This window comes from Bombus pyrosoma, linkage group LG13, assembly GCF_014825855.1.
Source record: "Bombus pyrosoma isolate SC7728 linkage group LG13, ASM1482585v1, whole genome shotgun sequence".
Classification (NCBI taxonomy): Eukaryota; Metazoa; Arthropoda; class Insecta; order Hymenoptera; family Apidae; genus Bombus; species Bombus pyrosoma.
Window position 1 is genome coordinate 8,225,626 of NC_057782.1, and position 16,632 is coordinate 8,242,257.

At 46.7% G+C, this 16,632-nt stretch overlaps 1 protein-coding gene across 1 annotated transcript in view; it reads left to right on the top strand.

Moving 5' to 3' along the window:
- The first annotated feature begins 2,672 nt into the window (after window positions 1-2,672).
- Window positions 2,673-16,632, top strand: part of LOC122574131 (transcription factor Sp9-like) — a 31,503-nt gene continuing 17,543 nt past the window's right edge. The window contains exon 1 of the mRNA XM_043741336.1: window positions 2,673-3,340. Coding sequence (XP_043597271.1) covers window positions 3,230-3,340 — 111 coding nt within the window. The 5' untranslated portion in view covers window positions 2,673-3,229. The remainder of the gene's footprint in view (window positions 3,341-16,632) is intronic.

Consider the following 16,632-nt stretch of genomic DNA (forward strand, 5'->3'; position numbering starts at 1 on the left):
GCGCAAAATAAAAGTCCGACAATCGACTAAGTTTAAAGAGCGTCGAAATCCCTTCAACTATCCCGCTCGGGGAGACGGAAGACTTTGTCGGCGAGGGAAGCCGCGGTGTCAGCGAAGCAATCCTTTCGGTCCTTCCATAACATTCTAGCCGGTGGTGAATGGAGATCACACGCGGTTCCCACTGTATCGAGTTACAAGCGAAGGGAGACGAAGAAAGAGCAAGAAGCACTTTGGCATTATGCGTCTGAGGGAGAATACGAATCCATTCACCGGCAATCATCCGTTCACCCAAGCGTTCTTGCTCGCCGTCTCGTTCATTCAGTGCTTGTCGCTGTTAAACTAGCTCGAGTAATTCACACTGAAACGGGGAACATCGCTCGTCCGAATCGTGGAAGAAAGAAAGAAGGAAAAATGTCCGAACGTAGTGCTTACTTTCGGAGCGATTTCCAGGCAAAAGATCCTCGATCGAGTTGAATAATCGCGAACGATCGGTCGAACGTCAGCCGAGCCTACGAATGGAGAAAGTCGAGTCGTAGATCGCGGATTAAATGTCGCGTTACAACACGTGGCGTTTAAAGTATGTTCTATTCTTCGATCGTTCTACGTTTTTATTTTTCTTTTCTTCAGGTGCAAAGATCGTAGTATAGTAGAAACCCCTGTCACAAGGGAGATACAGTTCCGAACTTCGTATTATATAGATCGCAGAACGCAGGAAGTTACAATTAAATGGAACAATTCGTCTTGTTTTTAAGCAATAAAGACGTAACGTTATCCTCGTAGAATAAAGCGAAGTGGCAGGTAAAATCCAAATCCGAATACTATGGGAATCGCTTAAAATCGAGTTGCATCGATATCGCCTTTCGGGGGTTGCTACAGTTTCTTCGTTGGTTGAATTCTTTTTCGACTTCAGAATTTGTACGCCCTTTATCTGCAAGAGTTTCTTCTGATGATTATTTGCTTAAGAAAGAACCGCGTTATACAGAGTCCTGTATGAAGGGCGTAAAGGTGGATCGATCGATTTTTAATTAAAGAAAAACATCTGGTAGGATTACGTAAAGATAACTAAGAACGATCGGAACTGGAGTACGACGGAGAATGGTCGTGTTCGTGGCACGATAAATTCTTGGCGAGTACGCAATATCATTAGCGTGTACGATAATAGGTTCGATCCCGAGGCTACGATCGTTATATCGGTACGCTGGCGGAGATCGAACGCTAAAAAGCGACGCGCATCGACGCGGTAACGTAAACCACGAGCATTACGGATAGATAGAGCACACTATCCTGCTATTACGTTACGCTGCGAGTTACTTTATCGCATTAATCTCGTGTACGTGCTCGCGGGTTTTTCTGAAAGTTTCTCACCTGGTTTTTAATTGAAGCGATAACTCAACGAGGACCGCATATATCAGGGCTTCGTTGTTTAACTTGCACGACCGATAGCCGGCTATTTTCTAAACGCGCAAAATTGAATTAACCGCGCGAACGACACGCAGCGACAAAATACAGCCACGGCGTTTCGATAATTGAACTTTAATTGCCAGCTTTCGCCAATGAGTAATCGCGTCTCGCGTACGCGATACGTTTAACGCATGCTTCCACGACCCTTAAACAGACGATATCTCATTAACGAGATTGCCGCGATTACTTTCCACCGGCTTATTCGAGGAATTCCATTAACGCGCGCGCGCCAACTCCTCGTATGAGAAATGTCGGAGCCGGAGCGTTGAACGCGGCAACCCCATCGTTGCGCGTATACCGTCCCTGGAAGATTACCATTGACTCCGTAAAATCGAAAAACCTGTTCCACGACCGTAACGATATACTAATATCTCGGACCTAGTCGTCGTTATCTGCCCATTCGCCTCCCACGCGCGTGACCCCGAACGAGTATCGGCACGGGCACGAATGGTACAAGAAGAAAACAAAGGGGGTACTGGCGAAAGGCGAGCCGGCCGAAGGGGTGCCGGGTATATGGAGGTGGAGGACGCGGAGTAAAAACAACGGCTACAAAGATAAAAGCGAAAGCTAGAAGAGGAGGATATAAGACGATGGGACGAAGGAACGGAGTCGAAGCTGAGAAACTGAGAAAGAAGAAGAAGAAGAAGAGGAAGACGACGACGAGGACGACGACGAAGAAGAAGAAGAAGAAGAAGCAGCGGTGGTCGCGGCGGTGAACCACGTGATCGCAGCGCGTTTTAATTGGTCGGGAGTGCGGTCTGCGGTGCGATGGAGGGAGGACGAGAGACAGACAGGGAGAGAAAAAGAGGGAAAGGGGGAACGGAGAGGGTTCGTTAGGGTTGCCACAAGGATTAGACAATCGCGAGGTTGTACGAGGAGGACCGTTGCGAGGGCGGGCGCTGCTTCTGCCCCACCAGTAACACCTTCCAGGATGGGTACACACACTTGTGGGAATTCCTGCGGGACGTGGCCCGACCACTGGCGTTTCACGCACACTGTCGACCTCGCTGCACACGCATTCGCGTATCCATACGGACACCTATTCGTGTTAAAAGACGAGAACGGTGCCGCGGTGTAGAGAAACCGAGAGGGAAGAGGAACGGTAAACAGGGAAAGAAGGAGAGAGGATCCGCCTCCGTAGACGCGTTCTCCTCTTCTACGTGGGGGACGAAAAAGCTCAGTTATAATTGTTGCACGCCGCGAGCTGCACCTCCAGTCCCTCCGTCTAATTGTAACCTCCTTCCGCATCGCACCGGACGCATCGCAACGACCACGCGAAACGTCCGCGTTTCCTGCGTCCTCGACCGACCTCCTTGTCGACTGACCTCCTCTGGTTGCCTTCTGTGGCCAACAGCCACAGAAATTACTGTGATTACCAGGATATACGAGGGGCTACGGCAACCTTCGAACGGACTACCGATGCCGTGGAGCGCTTCTGCCGCACGATCGACCTCCACCGACACCAGATTCCCTCGATACTCGAAGGATCTGTAACGGCAGCTTCTCCTTCGTAACAATCTTGAACCAATTTCGCAGCGATCCGTCGTGAAAACATGATCATTGACCGGTGTGCTCGAAACGCTCGTTCGCAGTTAGTCCGTGAGCTCCTCTGACTCGACATTTAAATGTCACTTTGTGCATGGTGCGCCGCGGTATCGTCGGTCGATTAAAAGACAGAGGTTTCGTGTAACCATAGTGCACAGACTCGTTGATATATATTTTTATATCTGTCGCAACATAGTTTGTCAAGACTGAAGGTGTTTCAAACATGAATTGCGCGTATCAGTATTCGCATCCTGCTCATCCGCAGAACGTCATGACCATACCGCCGACGGCTGTTCAACAACCTCAACATTCCACGGATACGGAATATCTAGAGGTAAAGTTTGTCAATAATTATTTGTAAAAATTAGCGTTGTCGAGACTATGGCGGATTAAAGCAGTTTGCACTTTCTGTCAAGCTGCCAGTAATGTTTGACAGAATCTATCAACAGCATCTGCTCCCTTCTGCGACGACATCCTGGGCGGTCCAGCAACACCCTCCCGTTAATTGTTCATCTCCCAGTAGCGAAAGAGGCCAATGCGAAGCCTCACGCACCCCCGAGTCTCCTTAACGCGTTGCCAATTCATCAGCGCTCGTTGAGAATTCAATTTGCGCGATTGCCAATCGGATCTCGCAATTGAATTTCACGATCTACGGTCGGGGTCATGGAAAAATTTGGCCAAACATGGAGAATCTGTATAGCAAACGCTCCGTTGCTTACGCAGACTCGCTTGTCAGCGATTGTACAAAGTGACGCGACGCTCGCGCTCTGCCACGTGGAAACGTGGTTCGAAAGCTCTCATTAACGAGCGTAACGATGTTCGCAGCAATAATAAATCGGAGTTGATCGGTTCGCGTGAAAGGTTGCGGAAAAAAGTCTACTTTCACGAGGCTAAAGGCTTCACGAACCAACCAACGAACGAACGAATCGTCGCGGAAGAGAGAGGCGCACGAGAAGGAGAAAGAGAGACGTAGCTGGGGGATATTAATATAAGGGCTCGATACGTAATTATAGTGATTACCGTATTGCCAGGGGGCGGACGAGGGCGTCCCTCAGTTTGCACGTCATTTTGCAATCTCAACTTCCAACGAACATGCGCGCGAATTTGTCGGCGATCCTCCATCAGGCTAATTGTTTCCCCCTTTTTGCGCTAATTCTTCACGCTCTCTTCGCTCCTTTTGTTCAAAGTACCGCGTGTCCCGGAAGAAAGCCACCGTCGCCACCTCACGCTTTAAATACTCGTCACCATTCGGTGACATGTCTCTGTTTCGCGTTTGAATCCTGTCTGTTCAGGCTAAGATAAGATAAGCTTGTCTACTCGATAGAATATTTCGTTACGATATTTGGAAATTTGACAAATTCTGTTATGAGAGTTTTCGAGCGATTTCTGTCTGAAAGTAAATTATCCCATTGGTTTTTAATCGTTTGGTAAACAGTGAAATATATAGTTACATTGACAGTTCGACGATCATAATTTTCTACTTATTAATTTCGACTCGTCGACAGGTAAGAAGTTTGTTCAGTCAGTGTTAACAGGATGATTACATCTGTAATCGTCATAATTCAATGATCCATGTATCGTACTTTATCTTCGCAAGATATTTCGTGGCTTGCTTTATTAGTTCTTGCACGATAGCTTCTCACGGATTCAAATAAATCTACCATATGGTTATACGAATCATTTCCTCGTTCTTCGCATCTTTTCTTCCTGTGTTCTAATCTACGCGATATTTGTTCCTTCTTTCGTTACTAAATGAAAGATTGATAGTCACGTAATATAGAACACATTTGATTATTCCGTAGAAAATACGAGACTAGACTTTTACAACGTCGAAGCTCACTTTACCGTATCTCTGGAACGTGGTGTCGTTCATTATCGTTACGATAGCATTCCTTAAATGATCTATAATTATTAGTTTCCTTAGCAATTACGCTAATCCTTTCGTATATTATCAATTGCGAGTGTTTTAAAATTAAACAACGATTTACGCTATTTACAGAACAACGTAATTTCAACTTAATAACTATGTCGTTAAGCATAATGTTGCCTCGACAATTCGCCTATTACGATTATTCGCGTGTAAGTAGTCGATTCCAGCGCGAATTCTGTTATTCTTCCGAGCGTTCGTGAAAGCGGCGCGAGTTCCTTGTTTGCGGATTACGCGCCGACAGAAAACCGAGTACCGCATGAGTTACGGAGGATCGGCTTCTCTCCTCCATGTGGAACACCCCATAAATCTGGCCAAGAGCGTCTCTCTATTCCGGACCACGATACACACGGAACCGCGAGTTGTACGCCAGCCTCGGCCCGGCCAACGAGTCCGTAAATCAGTCCTAGACAAGTTTCTCTTCGCCTTGTTTCACGGCAAAACTAGCTGCTCGACCTTAAAAGCCTCAAAGAGACGCTGCCGAGCGCCTCCTCTTCCAGCCGTTCGTTCGCAGAGACGAATCGTCGACAACGGTCGAAACAAACCACGCTAGTATTTATTTGATCGTGGCCGGTGTATCCTTGTAATTCTTTTCGACGATCAGACTATGACACGTCTCGGCTGTTTCGCGCTGAGAATAACCCGATCGATCAATTTTATAGATTTCTCATTCAAGTTTGGATGTGTTAAGAGGTGAAGATTCTCGACAACGTTGTACGTGTAAAGGGATCCTCGGACGATCTGTACGTATCGTCGATGTAACGCTAAGTCGAAACTGACCGTATGGTGGAACGTCGATATTTATTGACAAAGTTGAAATATTTCCAGTATCATTGACCGCGTTAGGTTTGACACAGACAGCCAAGTGTCTGGCGTTCTAGCGATCCGCTTAAATACAAATTATCGTTCTGCTTAAATCAAGCGTACAAGTGCACGAGAACGTACGCGGCGTAAGCGTCGATAATAAAGTCTTTGTCTCCGATGTTTGGCATAAGCAGGATCGTGAAAATGCGTGGCACAGAGAGTTAACAATCGCGTGCAGCAAACGAAACATTGTAAGGCTATATGGTTGAAAGAATGTTTGCACGTTATCAACGCTCTTCCATTACATACTTCACGCGAGTGTTTGATTTATGAAACGAGCATTGGAACAGGTTGACACCGTGTGCCCGTGCTAAAATACTGCTTTTTAACTGCACTCGTTGCCTGACGCGCGGACTATCATTACACCCCACGAGTTAAATATTTTCAGAGTCACATTGAAAACAGTCCGCAATTATTACGCTTCTTTCCCATTATCACGAACGCGATAAATTACGAGCGTGTTGTATACGCGGTGGTTTCATGCCAACGGTTTATATCGCCTTTTTTACCAAAATAATCGGCTGCTTCTTCTCGTCAAAACCCGATAGCGATAGACTAAACAGGATACGGGGGTCGTAGTGGTTATTAAGCACAAAGCACCTTTTCGTGGGCCAAGCAGCCTGCTACGTAGCTGCTACAACGATAGCTACACGACTCTGGCTCTAGTCTGCTTTGGTGAATCTTCATTTTCGACGGTCCCAGCCGCTATATGCGAAGCTGGTTCCTTGGTAATTATTAGTCCATCAGCATCTCCCGATGGCCACATGGCCGTATAAGAGGCAAAAGGCGAGCTGGTTCCAACGCGGACCATCTTAGCATCGCGAGGCCGCCCTGTCATTATCCGCCCCCGTCAGGCCCGTGGGCCCCATTTCCCTTTCAACCCTGTTCGCCTCGTCTCTGTGCCAATCAGCGATCCGTCATTTCATAAACCCGATATCGTTCGATCGTTACCGAGAAAATCAATCGTCGCTCGTTGATCGACTTTTCCCATCCGATCTTTCTTCTTCCTGCTTTCTCGTCTCTCTTTCGCCTCTATCTGTCTTTCTTTAAAAAAAAAATCGTCGACTTACGTTCGCGTGTACGTGATCGGACTACTCGCAATGCTTAAGCCAATAAATAAGGTCGTTCTTATCCAAAAATCTAACAACGTGGATGATGGAAACGAAGGGAAGAGAAACATCGATCAGAGAGACAAAAAAAAAAAAAAAAACAACTGAACACCCCTCGAGGAGAATCTCGCACCCTCATTTGCACGATCCAATGCCGTTTCCTCTTTCAAAGGACGTTAACGCCCGATTCTGCTCCGGTTCATTGTAAAACATCCCTTTTCTCGCTTCCCATAACAGTTGCCGTTATCCTGTGACCTCGGGAGCGGGTGGGGTAGATCGCACCTTTTGTTGCCCGATTGCACGCGATCTACGCATCATCGTCTCCTCGAATCGGTGGGGGATGACCTCCGATAATGCCTCGCGTTCCGCGAAATATTTGTTCGTCGATTAGAACTTGTATCGATCCTCGTAGTCCTCGCGAGCAACCAGGTAGAAAATTAAGATTCGAAAGGAACGTTTCTACGTTTTACCGCTAAACGCGAGGATTCGGAAAGAATGTGAAAGTTCAGGATTGGACGCGAAGATACAGAATCGAAAGCGAGGGCACAAAATTGGATACCAGCATTCGGAATAAAACGCGTGAATTTAGAATTTTAGAAGATTCGAAATTTAACGCGATTCGACGCCATTTCGTAATATTTGAATAAAAAGGCAACGCTTGAAATACAAAGCCATATTGCTTTTTCCACCTTCTCGCGATCTACGTTGCGCATTTTGCTTCAGTAACTTGTTAATCAACCGATCGAAAAATGTATCTACTGTCGGAAAAAGTGAATCCAAATTTCGGTGTATTATATCTTCTTTAGAAAACCGTACGAAAACACGTCGACTATCAACGACTAACGTAAAAATAATCTTTCTAGATAGCAGGATAGAAAAAGATTCAAACGTCGTTATTACTATTATTTATAATTGAAATAACAATTAATAAACGCACATATTCGTCGTTAGCCCATAGCCAAACTGGGAATTGTTAAGAATAGTTTTCTCTCGACGTATATATCTACCTAGGTTATTCGGAAGGTTAGGAAATCGATGATCCTTGCGAGACGTCAGCTATAAATTAACCGCGGAAGTCACGAACATGGCTTAGAAAATACCTTGCTTGTCCCAGCGACGAACGACGAGGAGCAGTTATGAATGGACCGCGATTAGACGGTCGCTTCGCCACAGTGGCGCCTCGATTCTCTTCCATTATGGAAAATTAGGACCTAATACGATCCCAACGCGTCTGTTTCTACGCTAACCATTGGCGTAGTTCCTCTACGTTAGACCGTATCAATTTGTAATCGTATCAATCTGCATTATGCATAATGACGTGACTAAGCTAGCTACTAAAAAGATGATCGAATACGCCACTGGGACCAGCAGTCATAATAGAGCCGCGTTCCTTGTTCGCTAAAATTTTATCCAGTATACAGCGGGTTGCTTTATACGAGCAAGTCGATAGCATTTGAAATTCAAACTCCTCGATTAAAATCACATTAGACGCTCGTAAGACGGTATTCTCGTGATCTTCTTGCGTTCCCTTTTCATGGATCTCGCCAACAACGTCATAATGCTCCGAATCTAACCGCGGCTCGCTCAAATCGCCGCAAATGTCGTTGTAGATTAAGCGATAATTTATTTCACCGGGCAAAAAGTCGATCAAGATCCGCGCACTTCTCGAGCAACGTTGCTACCGTAAGCAGAACGAGACGCGTTCACACAGACGTCCGTATTCCCTTTGTCCACGATACGACGTTCGTGGAGCGATGCCTCGTCGATATGCCTCTGTCAGTCATAACTATTACGGTTAGACTAACCACTTTGTTACGTTGATCTAATTCGAAGAAGCTTTATTCTGCTCGAACCTATCTGACAATCTTTCGGTAATTTGTTTCCTTGACAATTTCTTTAATTTACGTGAACGCGTAATTAGCGTGCGATTTTCAAAGACACGAATAGCTTATATCTGCATGCTTATTTATCTATCGCAGCAAGATAACGTAAGCGATGGTAAATCGTCGGACAAATTTAAGAGACATTCTTTAGTTTCCCCTCTCTTTCGATCAACGGGGTTGATCGATATGGTTTCCGAGCAACTCTCCACTATTCTTATTACTCGTAGCCGGTAGCGCACATTTTTGCAAACGAAGTTGCGAATATTAGCCAAAGCGCAGTTTCGATCTGTGGAAGTTCGCAGATGAGAGAATACCAGGCCCGACGAATACAGGGAAGCGTGACAAATCGGAAAAACGGAGGGTTTCCGCAAACGCGTGGATTCGATTTGTATATCAATTACGCAGCCCCGGTCGATGAACTTTGCTGGTTTCGTTGGTATCAGATAGTGGCATGTTGGTATTTAAATACCGGCGACGTGCATACCGTTACGTCAAACATCGAGGCTCGAGTTAATACGACAACTTCGGGTCACGTAAGCCTCCGCTTGGAACAGGAGACGAGCGTAAGAGAAAGAGCGAGAAAGGGAGGCAGAGGTAGGGACAAACGTGGAAAGTCCGTGGTGGATAGAGGTGAAACGCCGAGAGGGCACCACCAAAGTCGTCGTACGCGTGCCTCCTCTTCGTGGCGATGCGGTGCGCGCGCATTTCACGGTTAAATTATCGAGGGGAGGGTTACGGATTGGCGGCGGCGGCGGTTGGAGAGAGAGAGAGAGAGAGAGAGAGAGAATGCTTCGGACGAAACACGAGGAAGAAGGAGGACGAGAGAGCTGGAGGCAGAGAAATGGGTAAAGAGAGAGAGAGGAGGAAAGAGTGGGAGGAAAATCGGTGGGGATAAATAAAGCGAAGAGGAAGCGGACACGGCACGGAGGCGGTCAGGGGCGGTAACTGGTTTTCCCTGGGTTCCGCCCAGCAAGCTCTGCCCCTTTTTTGCCCGGGGGCCGAAGTCCTGCTCGCTTCCCTACTACCATTCCCCTGTCTGGTCGGGGCAAAGCCGATCGGATAGCCGGCAGTCTGTCACGGGGCGAAGAACGGGAACCACGTTAACCGGTTTGCCCGACGCACCACGACGTTTCCGATCCACTCGCTTTTTTATCCAGCCGACGGCCGCGGACACTGCCTCCGAGGCCTGCGACTTTTCCAATCTTCCTTTCAACCAACGAATTCCAGTTTCGAATCATCGAACCGTCGGTGAACGCAAGTGAAGTGTGCATATTGGACAGAGAGAGACTCGATATCTGAGAGAAAGATAACGCCGAGGATCGCGTCGTTCGTCGAACTCGCCGAAGAACAGCAGACAGGATTCCGCGAATTGACGAGTATAGCCGTTGATACGCGTCAACGAGATGTTGACTGACATGACACCGGCTGCGGCTGGCCAACTTTACCCGCAGCTACAGTCGATCGCCAAGTCACCGGTGCACGGACATGTGGTGAGTCCACGATCATCAATTTCATCGAGTTTCTTGCGTAGATAGTTGCTCGTTCGCGAAGCTTCCTGCCACGATCGTTGTGTTTAAGTCGACGTTATTATTCCAAAATTCTTTCGCTACGATTGGTAACAAGCGGCGCGTCCATCGAGACTTTCGGGCTCTCGATCGCTGCTAAAAATAAGACGCCAAGGTTAGAAGTTAACTAATGGCCAGATTTGTTCCGCGACGGTGGTCTTTAAAATGCAGGCCAGCCGTCAGAGGCAAGGGTAGCTGTCAACCTGTGATCTCCCTAAGGCAAGGTCAATTACTCAGCCTCCTTCCAGATAGGGATCTTAATCCGTCCAGGTAGACCACGAATCGTTGATCTCGCAAATCAGGTGCTACTGTTCGCCTTGTCACCTTCGTCAGAGCCCTTTCGGTGGACTACCCGATAAAATCGAGGGCCCTGTTGGAAGATCGACCAAGCGGAGAATTAAGCGCACTTTAGACAACGCCGTCGGCATCGCCGCGAGACTTTGAACGCGACTCGGAATTTAATCTGTCAGATGATCATCGTGTAATTTTCAATTTCGGCATCGATGGACCAAACGCTTCAAGAGGCATCGAGCAAATTTTTGAGGGTTAGCTGCATCTTTTATGGCATAGGTACACAGTGGACGCAGTGAAAAAGACGAGCGACGTCTTGGTTGCGCAGATGCTGACAGTTTCCGCATCCGCATTGTCGCTTGTACGCAGCGTGCCTTTCCTTGACATTGTCCGGCAACTACCTGCGTGCATTATCAGCTCTGTAATCCGTCAGATTATCCGGGATAATCTGTCCTGTTTTGACAGAAGCAGCGATCTCCGTAACCGCGAGCTGTATCCGATAGAAACCGTTTCGAGCAGCTTTTGTGCCTTCTCTCTGGCATAACACGTGTTCCACTCTCTTCTCTCGGGTTTGGAACTTTTTATTTTATGACTCGGCAAGAAGGACGCCGTTGGTCTCCGCTGGCCTCGGCGAGATGATTTACGAGTCGATGTAAAAAAGTAATTAAATCCTCGGCATCGAAAAAGAGACGCGTACGAGCGTTAATTAAGTCAGCAGAAAAGTTTCCTGTCGGTGTGTCGTGCCGAAAATTAATCTCGGTGAAAAGTCTTGTGCGTCGCTCGTTCCAGCTCTCTTCCTGCTTCGTCTCGAACTCCGCTTCGCTTATTTCGCTCGGTATGCTTGATATACCGCGATCTGATTTCCATAGCTCGCTGTGACTTTCGAAACGGGAGAGCACAGGTTCTCTTGGGTATTAAAACATCGATTCGCATTGCTATAACCGAGAACGCCGGGACAAATATAAAACTGCTCGGGAAATACTCGCCGTCTCGTCGACGCGACGTTCAGAATGTTGCGATCAGTTTATTTTTCTCTTCGTCCCTTTGCTTTCGTTCGCGTTATTGAGGCGCCCAATCCCAATGTATCGAGTATCCTTGATATAATAGTTCTTACGCAAGGTTCTCAGGGATCAAAGGGACTGGCCTTTACCTGTGCACCCAAGGAGCCAATTATTTGTCTGCTGCTCTTTGTGCACCAAGAGGATCCACTTGACAGGATGCGTGGGATGGTAACACGATACCTACTTCCTCTCGTCACTCGATCCTCGTAAACGGGGATACGTGACCAAGAATTTTCTCTTTCATACTTTTGTCGTTATCCTCGATGAACGTTTCCTTTCGTTTCTGTCACAACGATTTAAACCTTCGTGTTCAAATTGTCTGCTCTTAACAATAATATCGTTTACTAGGAAAAGTTCCTATCGAAACTTTTCATACCGCAACGCGATGGATTTTCATCGATTCTCGGCTGATTAATTAATCAGGCGACGATGGAACTTTCTCTCGTCAAGTATCTATGTTGAACTATAAGTAATGTAACTGGTGACTAAGTCGTGCAAGACTTTATTTCGATACATACTACATTGATCGGCGAACATTATCAAATATTCATCAACGAAACTCGCTGCACCCCGTCGCTATCCAATGCTACACACATTTCTTTCTAGTTGCTTGTATACTTATTACTTATAAACCTTGTACAATCAGAGACTGGCCATTCTCATTCCTCGATTCGCAATGGCGTGTTACGCAAGTACCTTTTTTTCAAAAATAAACCACTGCAATTATAGTATACATCGTTGTGCAGCAGGAGCAAAAATTCTTCAACGAAACGTCGGATTCGATCGCTAACCTTGCAGGTACTCAGGCGATCAAATCTTTATTACACGAATAGGTGCGCGATTAACGTGAACTCGAGAAACGAATAATCTGTTTCCATAAATTGATCTATTAAAACAAGACGACGCGAATAACGATACATTCGAAAAAGAATTTCAAAAATTAGCTGGTTTCTTTCTAGTTGCTTACGTACTTATAACCCCTTTATAATAAAAAGCTGACCGCTTTTATCCCACTCCGATTTGCGAAGACGCGTTACATGGTTGTTTTCTTTTTTAGAAAATAAAGTAGTACAATTAGAATACACGGAGGTTCCGCTCGAAAATCCTCGACATGTCGCTCCACTTCACTTCCACGCTGGTAATCCGATAATCCGATTGGCAGGGTAAAAGTGTCCTTTTAAACGACGCCCCGTTGACATTTTCAAGGATGACAATGGACTGCGAACGGCCACGGTATATACCGTTCGTCGCAAAAATACGTCTTTCGTCGCGCTGGAGGGGATGAAAGCACGGCATGGCCTTTTTATGACCTAAGAGGATTTACCTGGAGCACCGGACGCGACAACGATGTCACCCTAATTTGTCTTTTCTGAGAACGAATTTTCCGTCGACCGGAAACTTGCATTCTTCGTGCGACCACAACGCTTGTCTTTGCTCGATATGGTTTTGCCCGATGACGAGCAGAAATGCTTGGTTTATATCACTGGAAGAAATAAAGATGACAGAAGGAGTCTCCCCTCGATCGAAAAAAGAGGCTTCGTCGTTCATTGCTCGACGACAAAATCCCTTCGAAATGGCGTCACGCCTACCAAGCAATAGGCTTTGCCCGGGTTTAATGAATTATTTTTGTGGAGTACGTCGCGAGTTCCCGACGTGTAAACACCCTTTCGAAAACTCGTTCGTGTTGGTTGGAAACGCATGTTCGGGGTGACAACATGGCCGCCTGCTCGATGTGCACGTCTTGGAAAACCGTTTTTGCGTATGATCGATCAATTTCGTGGCCCTTGGGATGTCCTTTGTCGAGCTAAACATTCTTTTTCTTTCTTTCTTTTTTTCTTTTTCCCAAAGTTACGCGCTTGCGAACGGTTCTCGATAGTCATTGTGCGCGTTGCTCATGCAGTTTTCATCAGGCTTAACGACGTTGCCGAGCTGTTTAAAGCGAGTTCAACGAATTAGAGCGAATGCTTTTTCCACGGAAAAAGATTGCTGCAACTGGCCGAGCGGTTCTCAAAGGTACGAAGCGTAAGATATTCATTACGGTGCGCTCTCGGTTTTCATTAAACGGTCAAAGATGCAATTTCGTAGCCTCGGTTAGGGGGTGTGCTCACGGTAAAATGCACGTACGCAAGTTGGCTGGCATCGTTATCGTGGAAGGTTCGATAATTGAAAACCCTAGCCTCCCCTCGGCTTCGTTCGCGTACACGGTGTTCCTATTGCTCGCGCGAGCAGTACCTCGAATTATCGGTCATTATTCTTCGTACAGTACCGTCGTCGATGGAATTATTCATCAAATAGAAACGTAGAATTCCGCTTCGTATTTGAACTTTTCCACGAGTGAATGGGGGTTGAGGAGGGGGGCGGGCGGGGACAATTAAGAATGCAGGGAAACGCTCGGTTTCTTGCGAACGAGGACATTCTAAACACGAAAAGACGATTCGTGCGATCGGCTCGTGTGTGTCGTATGGCGTGACGATAGAGCGCCGTGGTTCGAGGCTGCAATTTGGTAGAGAGATGCAGCCGGTGCGTGTGGGTTTACCGGCGCCCGCTTGTAAAGCCGCTCGTATGTGTGCGTTTTCCATCGACCATCATCGTATCGCTGGAAGGTTCGATAATTGAAAAGGCAAGACTTCTCTTCTCCGGGGTTGGTATCGTCGTTGTAAACAATATTCCTCGTAGAGCGCGCACGAGCCTTGAGATGGTACGTCGAATTACCGGCCATTATCGTGACGTATCATCGCAGCCAGCGTCATTCACCGGGACCATCATGGGAAAGATGAACAATACTCGATCTGGTCAACACCTCGAGGCCTTAACGTGCGCCACTCGACCAAAGTGGAAGACGATTATTAACGACTCGATTCTATTAACCCGACTACTTTCCTCCGCTAAACACAATGCAACATTTTTTCCACCGTGAAATTGCACGCTCCAATCGGTTCCTGCGCTTACCATCATTACGTTAGATGTATCCTCTTACGCGGGGGGTTCCTACGAATTTTCCCTTAGCCTTTCTTTCTTCTTTCTTTTTTTTTTCTTTTTTTCTTTTCTTACGTCTTTCAATCGCCAATCATTATCGTATGCGCGTCAGAGCGCCGCAAACTGGCGCCCTTCTATTTCGCGTGGCAAACACCTCGAGGCTCTCGATCCGATCTCTCACCACGGATGGATCCACTAGGAAAAGAAGCGTGGCAACAGCAGGGAATCCCCGCAGGGGTGCCAAACCCCCGCGGAGTCGGAACCAAAATACCAAACGTTGGCTCGGCTGTCCACCGTGCTCGATGATTTATCGACTGCATATTATACGTCCCATGAAGCGCGAATTTTTTACACCAACGCGATAGTATAGCCGTTTACCGAGTTCACGGTCAGAGCTCCAGAAACGATTTCTCGCTCGTTAACTATCCTTTTAGAGAACGCTTATCGCGTAATTTATTAGATAGATAATATCGTGGCAACGAAAGAAAGCCCTGTCATCCTTGATGTAACGCTAAATAACGATAATCCTACGATATAATGGTGGCTGTACGATATCTGACAACAAACTGGTACTCTGATAAAAATGTTGGAGAGTTAGCTTTTTATAAAAGACGCGTTGACTCGTTTCGCCGCGAGTAATTATCTCGAGTTCCAGTTCTATCCGCGCTCAAGACGGAGACAGGAGGCCGCTTCTGGAAAGGCAGATTACCTCTCACGACCAGTATAGAGCAACGACCTTTTCCAAGGCCCGTAAAAAACTTCCGGTATACCCTGCACGAGAAACACAGCCGCGATTTTCCCTTTAGCAGATGCATATGACCGAGCTCGGAGTTCGTTCGCGCCTCGGAAGATCGCGTGTTGTTCGCGGCCGAAAGAGGAACCGGCGAGTTTTGAGCGATGCCTGGGATAATTGCCGCAGTTTACGCAAGAATGCCACCGAATCGATACCGAGTCGTCTCTGAGACTGCTAAAAGGAAATTGTAAAATTATGTATATTCGAATTTGACGTACGACGTAGACACGGGTTTTGCCGAGGTTCGTACAGTATGTTCGAAAAGCTTCTGGGCTGATGATTTGTTATTCCGTGTTCCGCGTAAACATCTTTCAAAACTTTTCCGATGCTTGCCAAAAGCTTCTTTTGGGTTAGGGAGACTTCTTTTTTATCCACGTTAGAAATTGGAACGCTTCTTTCTCAGCAAGAAGAAATATTTCTCTTTTCCTAAAGTCGCACGTTCTCAGAATGAATTCCATCCACGACTACTTTCAACTTGGAAAAGACGCGAGATTTGCGAGGTAACTGATTCGTGAGATACGAATTGCAACGCTATTGGTTATGATCGTCATATCGCTTTAGTTCCAATTAATATCACATAACATACCTCGGCGCATAATAGTACAATTTACCTCCTCTCTAAACAGCATCGATCCACGAACGTTCTGGATACACCGTGTACATTATCGACCGGCATAGATATATACCGGAATAAAAATGTCATAGATATTTCGTGCGTTCGTCTAGACGTCTGCAACGAGATAGTTCAACTGTATCCAACAGCATCCAGTCGTGCACGTCGTAAACAACAAACGTCGTAAACGACAAATTATTCTAACATCGATTTGCTCGACTTTCATGGTACCTATTGCCTGGTGGTACATTGGAACAAGTAGATTTTCAAACGTGTATCTACGATCAGACGTTGCGTAAGGACAAAACGCAGTAGTCGAACGAGCGAGGAAACCGGAATAGCGAACAGTCTCAACGAGATCGGCTCAATTTTCTTCATTTCGCTCTCCCCGCGTCCTTGCAAACGGGATAATTTGCATTTCGGTGCCTACGCCCGTATCGCTATCGCGTTCCTTCCCTACGGGAACGAATTATCCTCTTTCGACGCGTTGCATAACGAAACCCGCGTTTGTCCCGTTAGACGTACAGATTGGACGCTTCGTTAA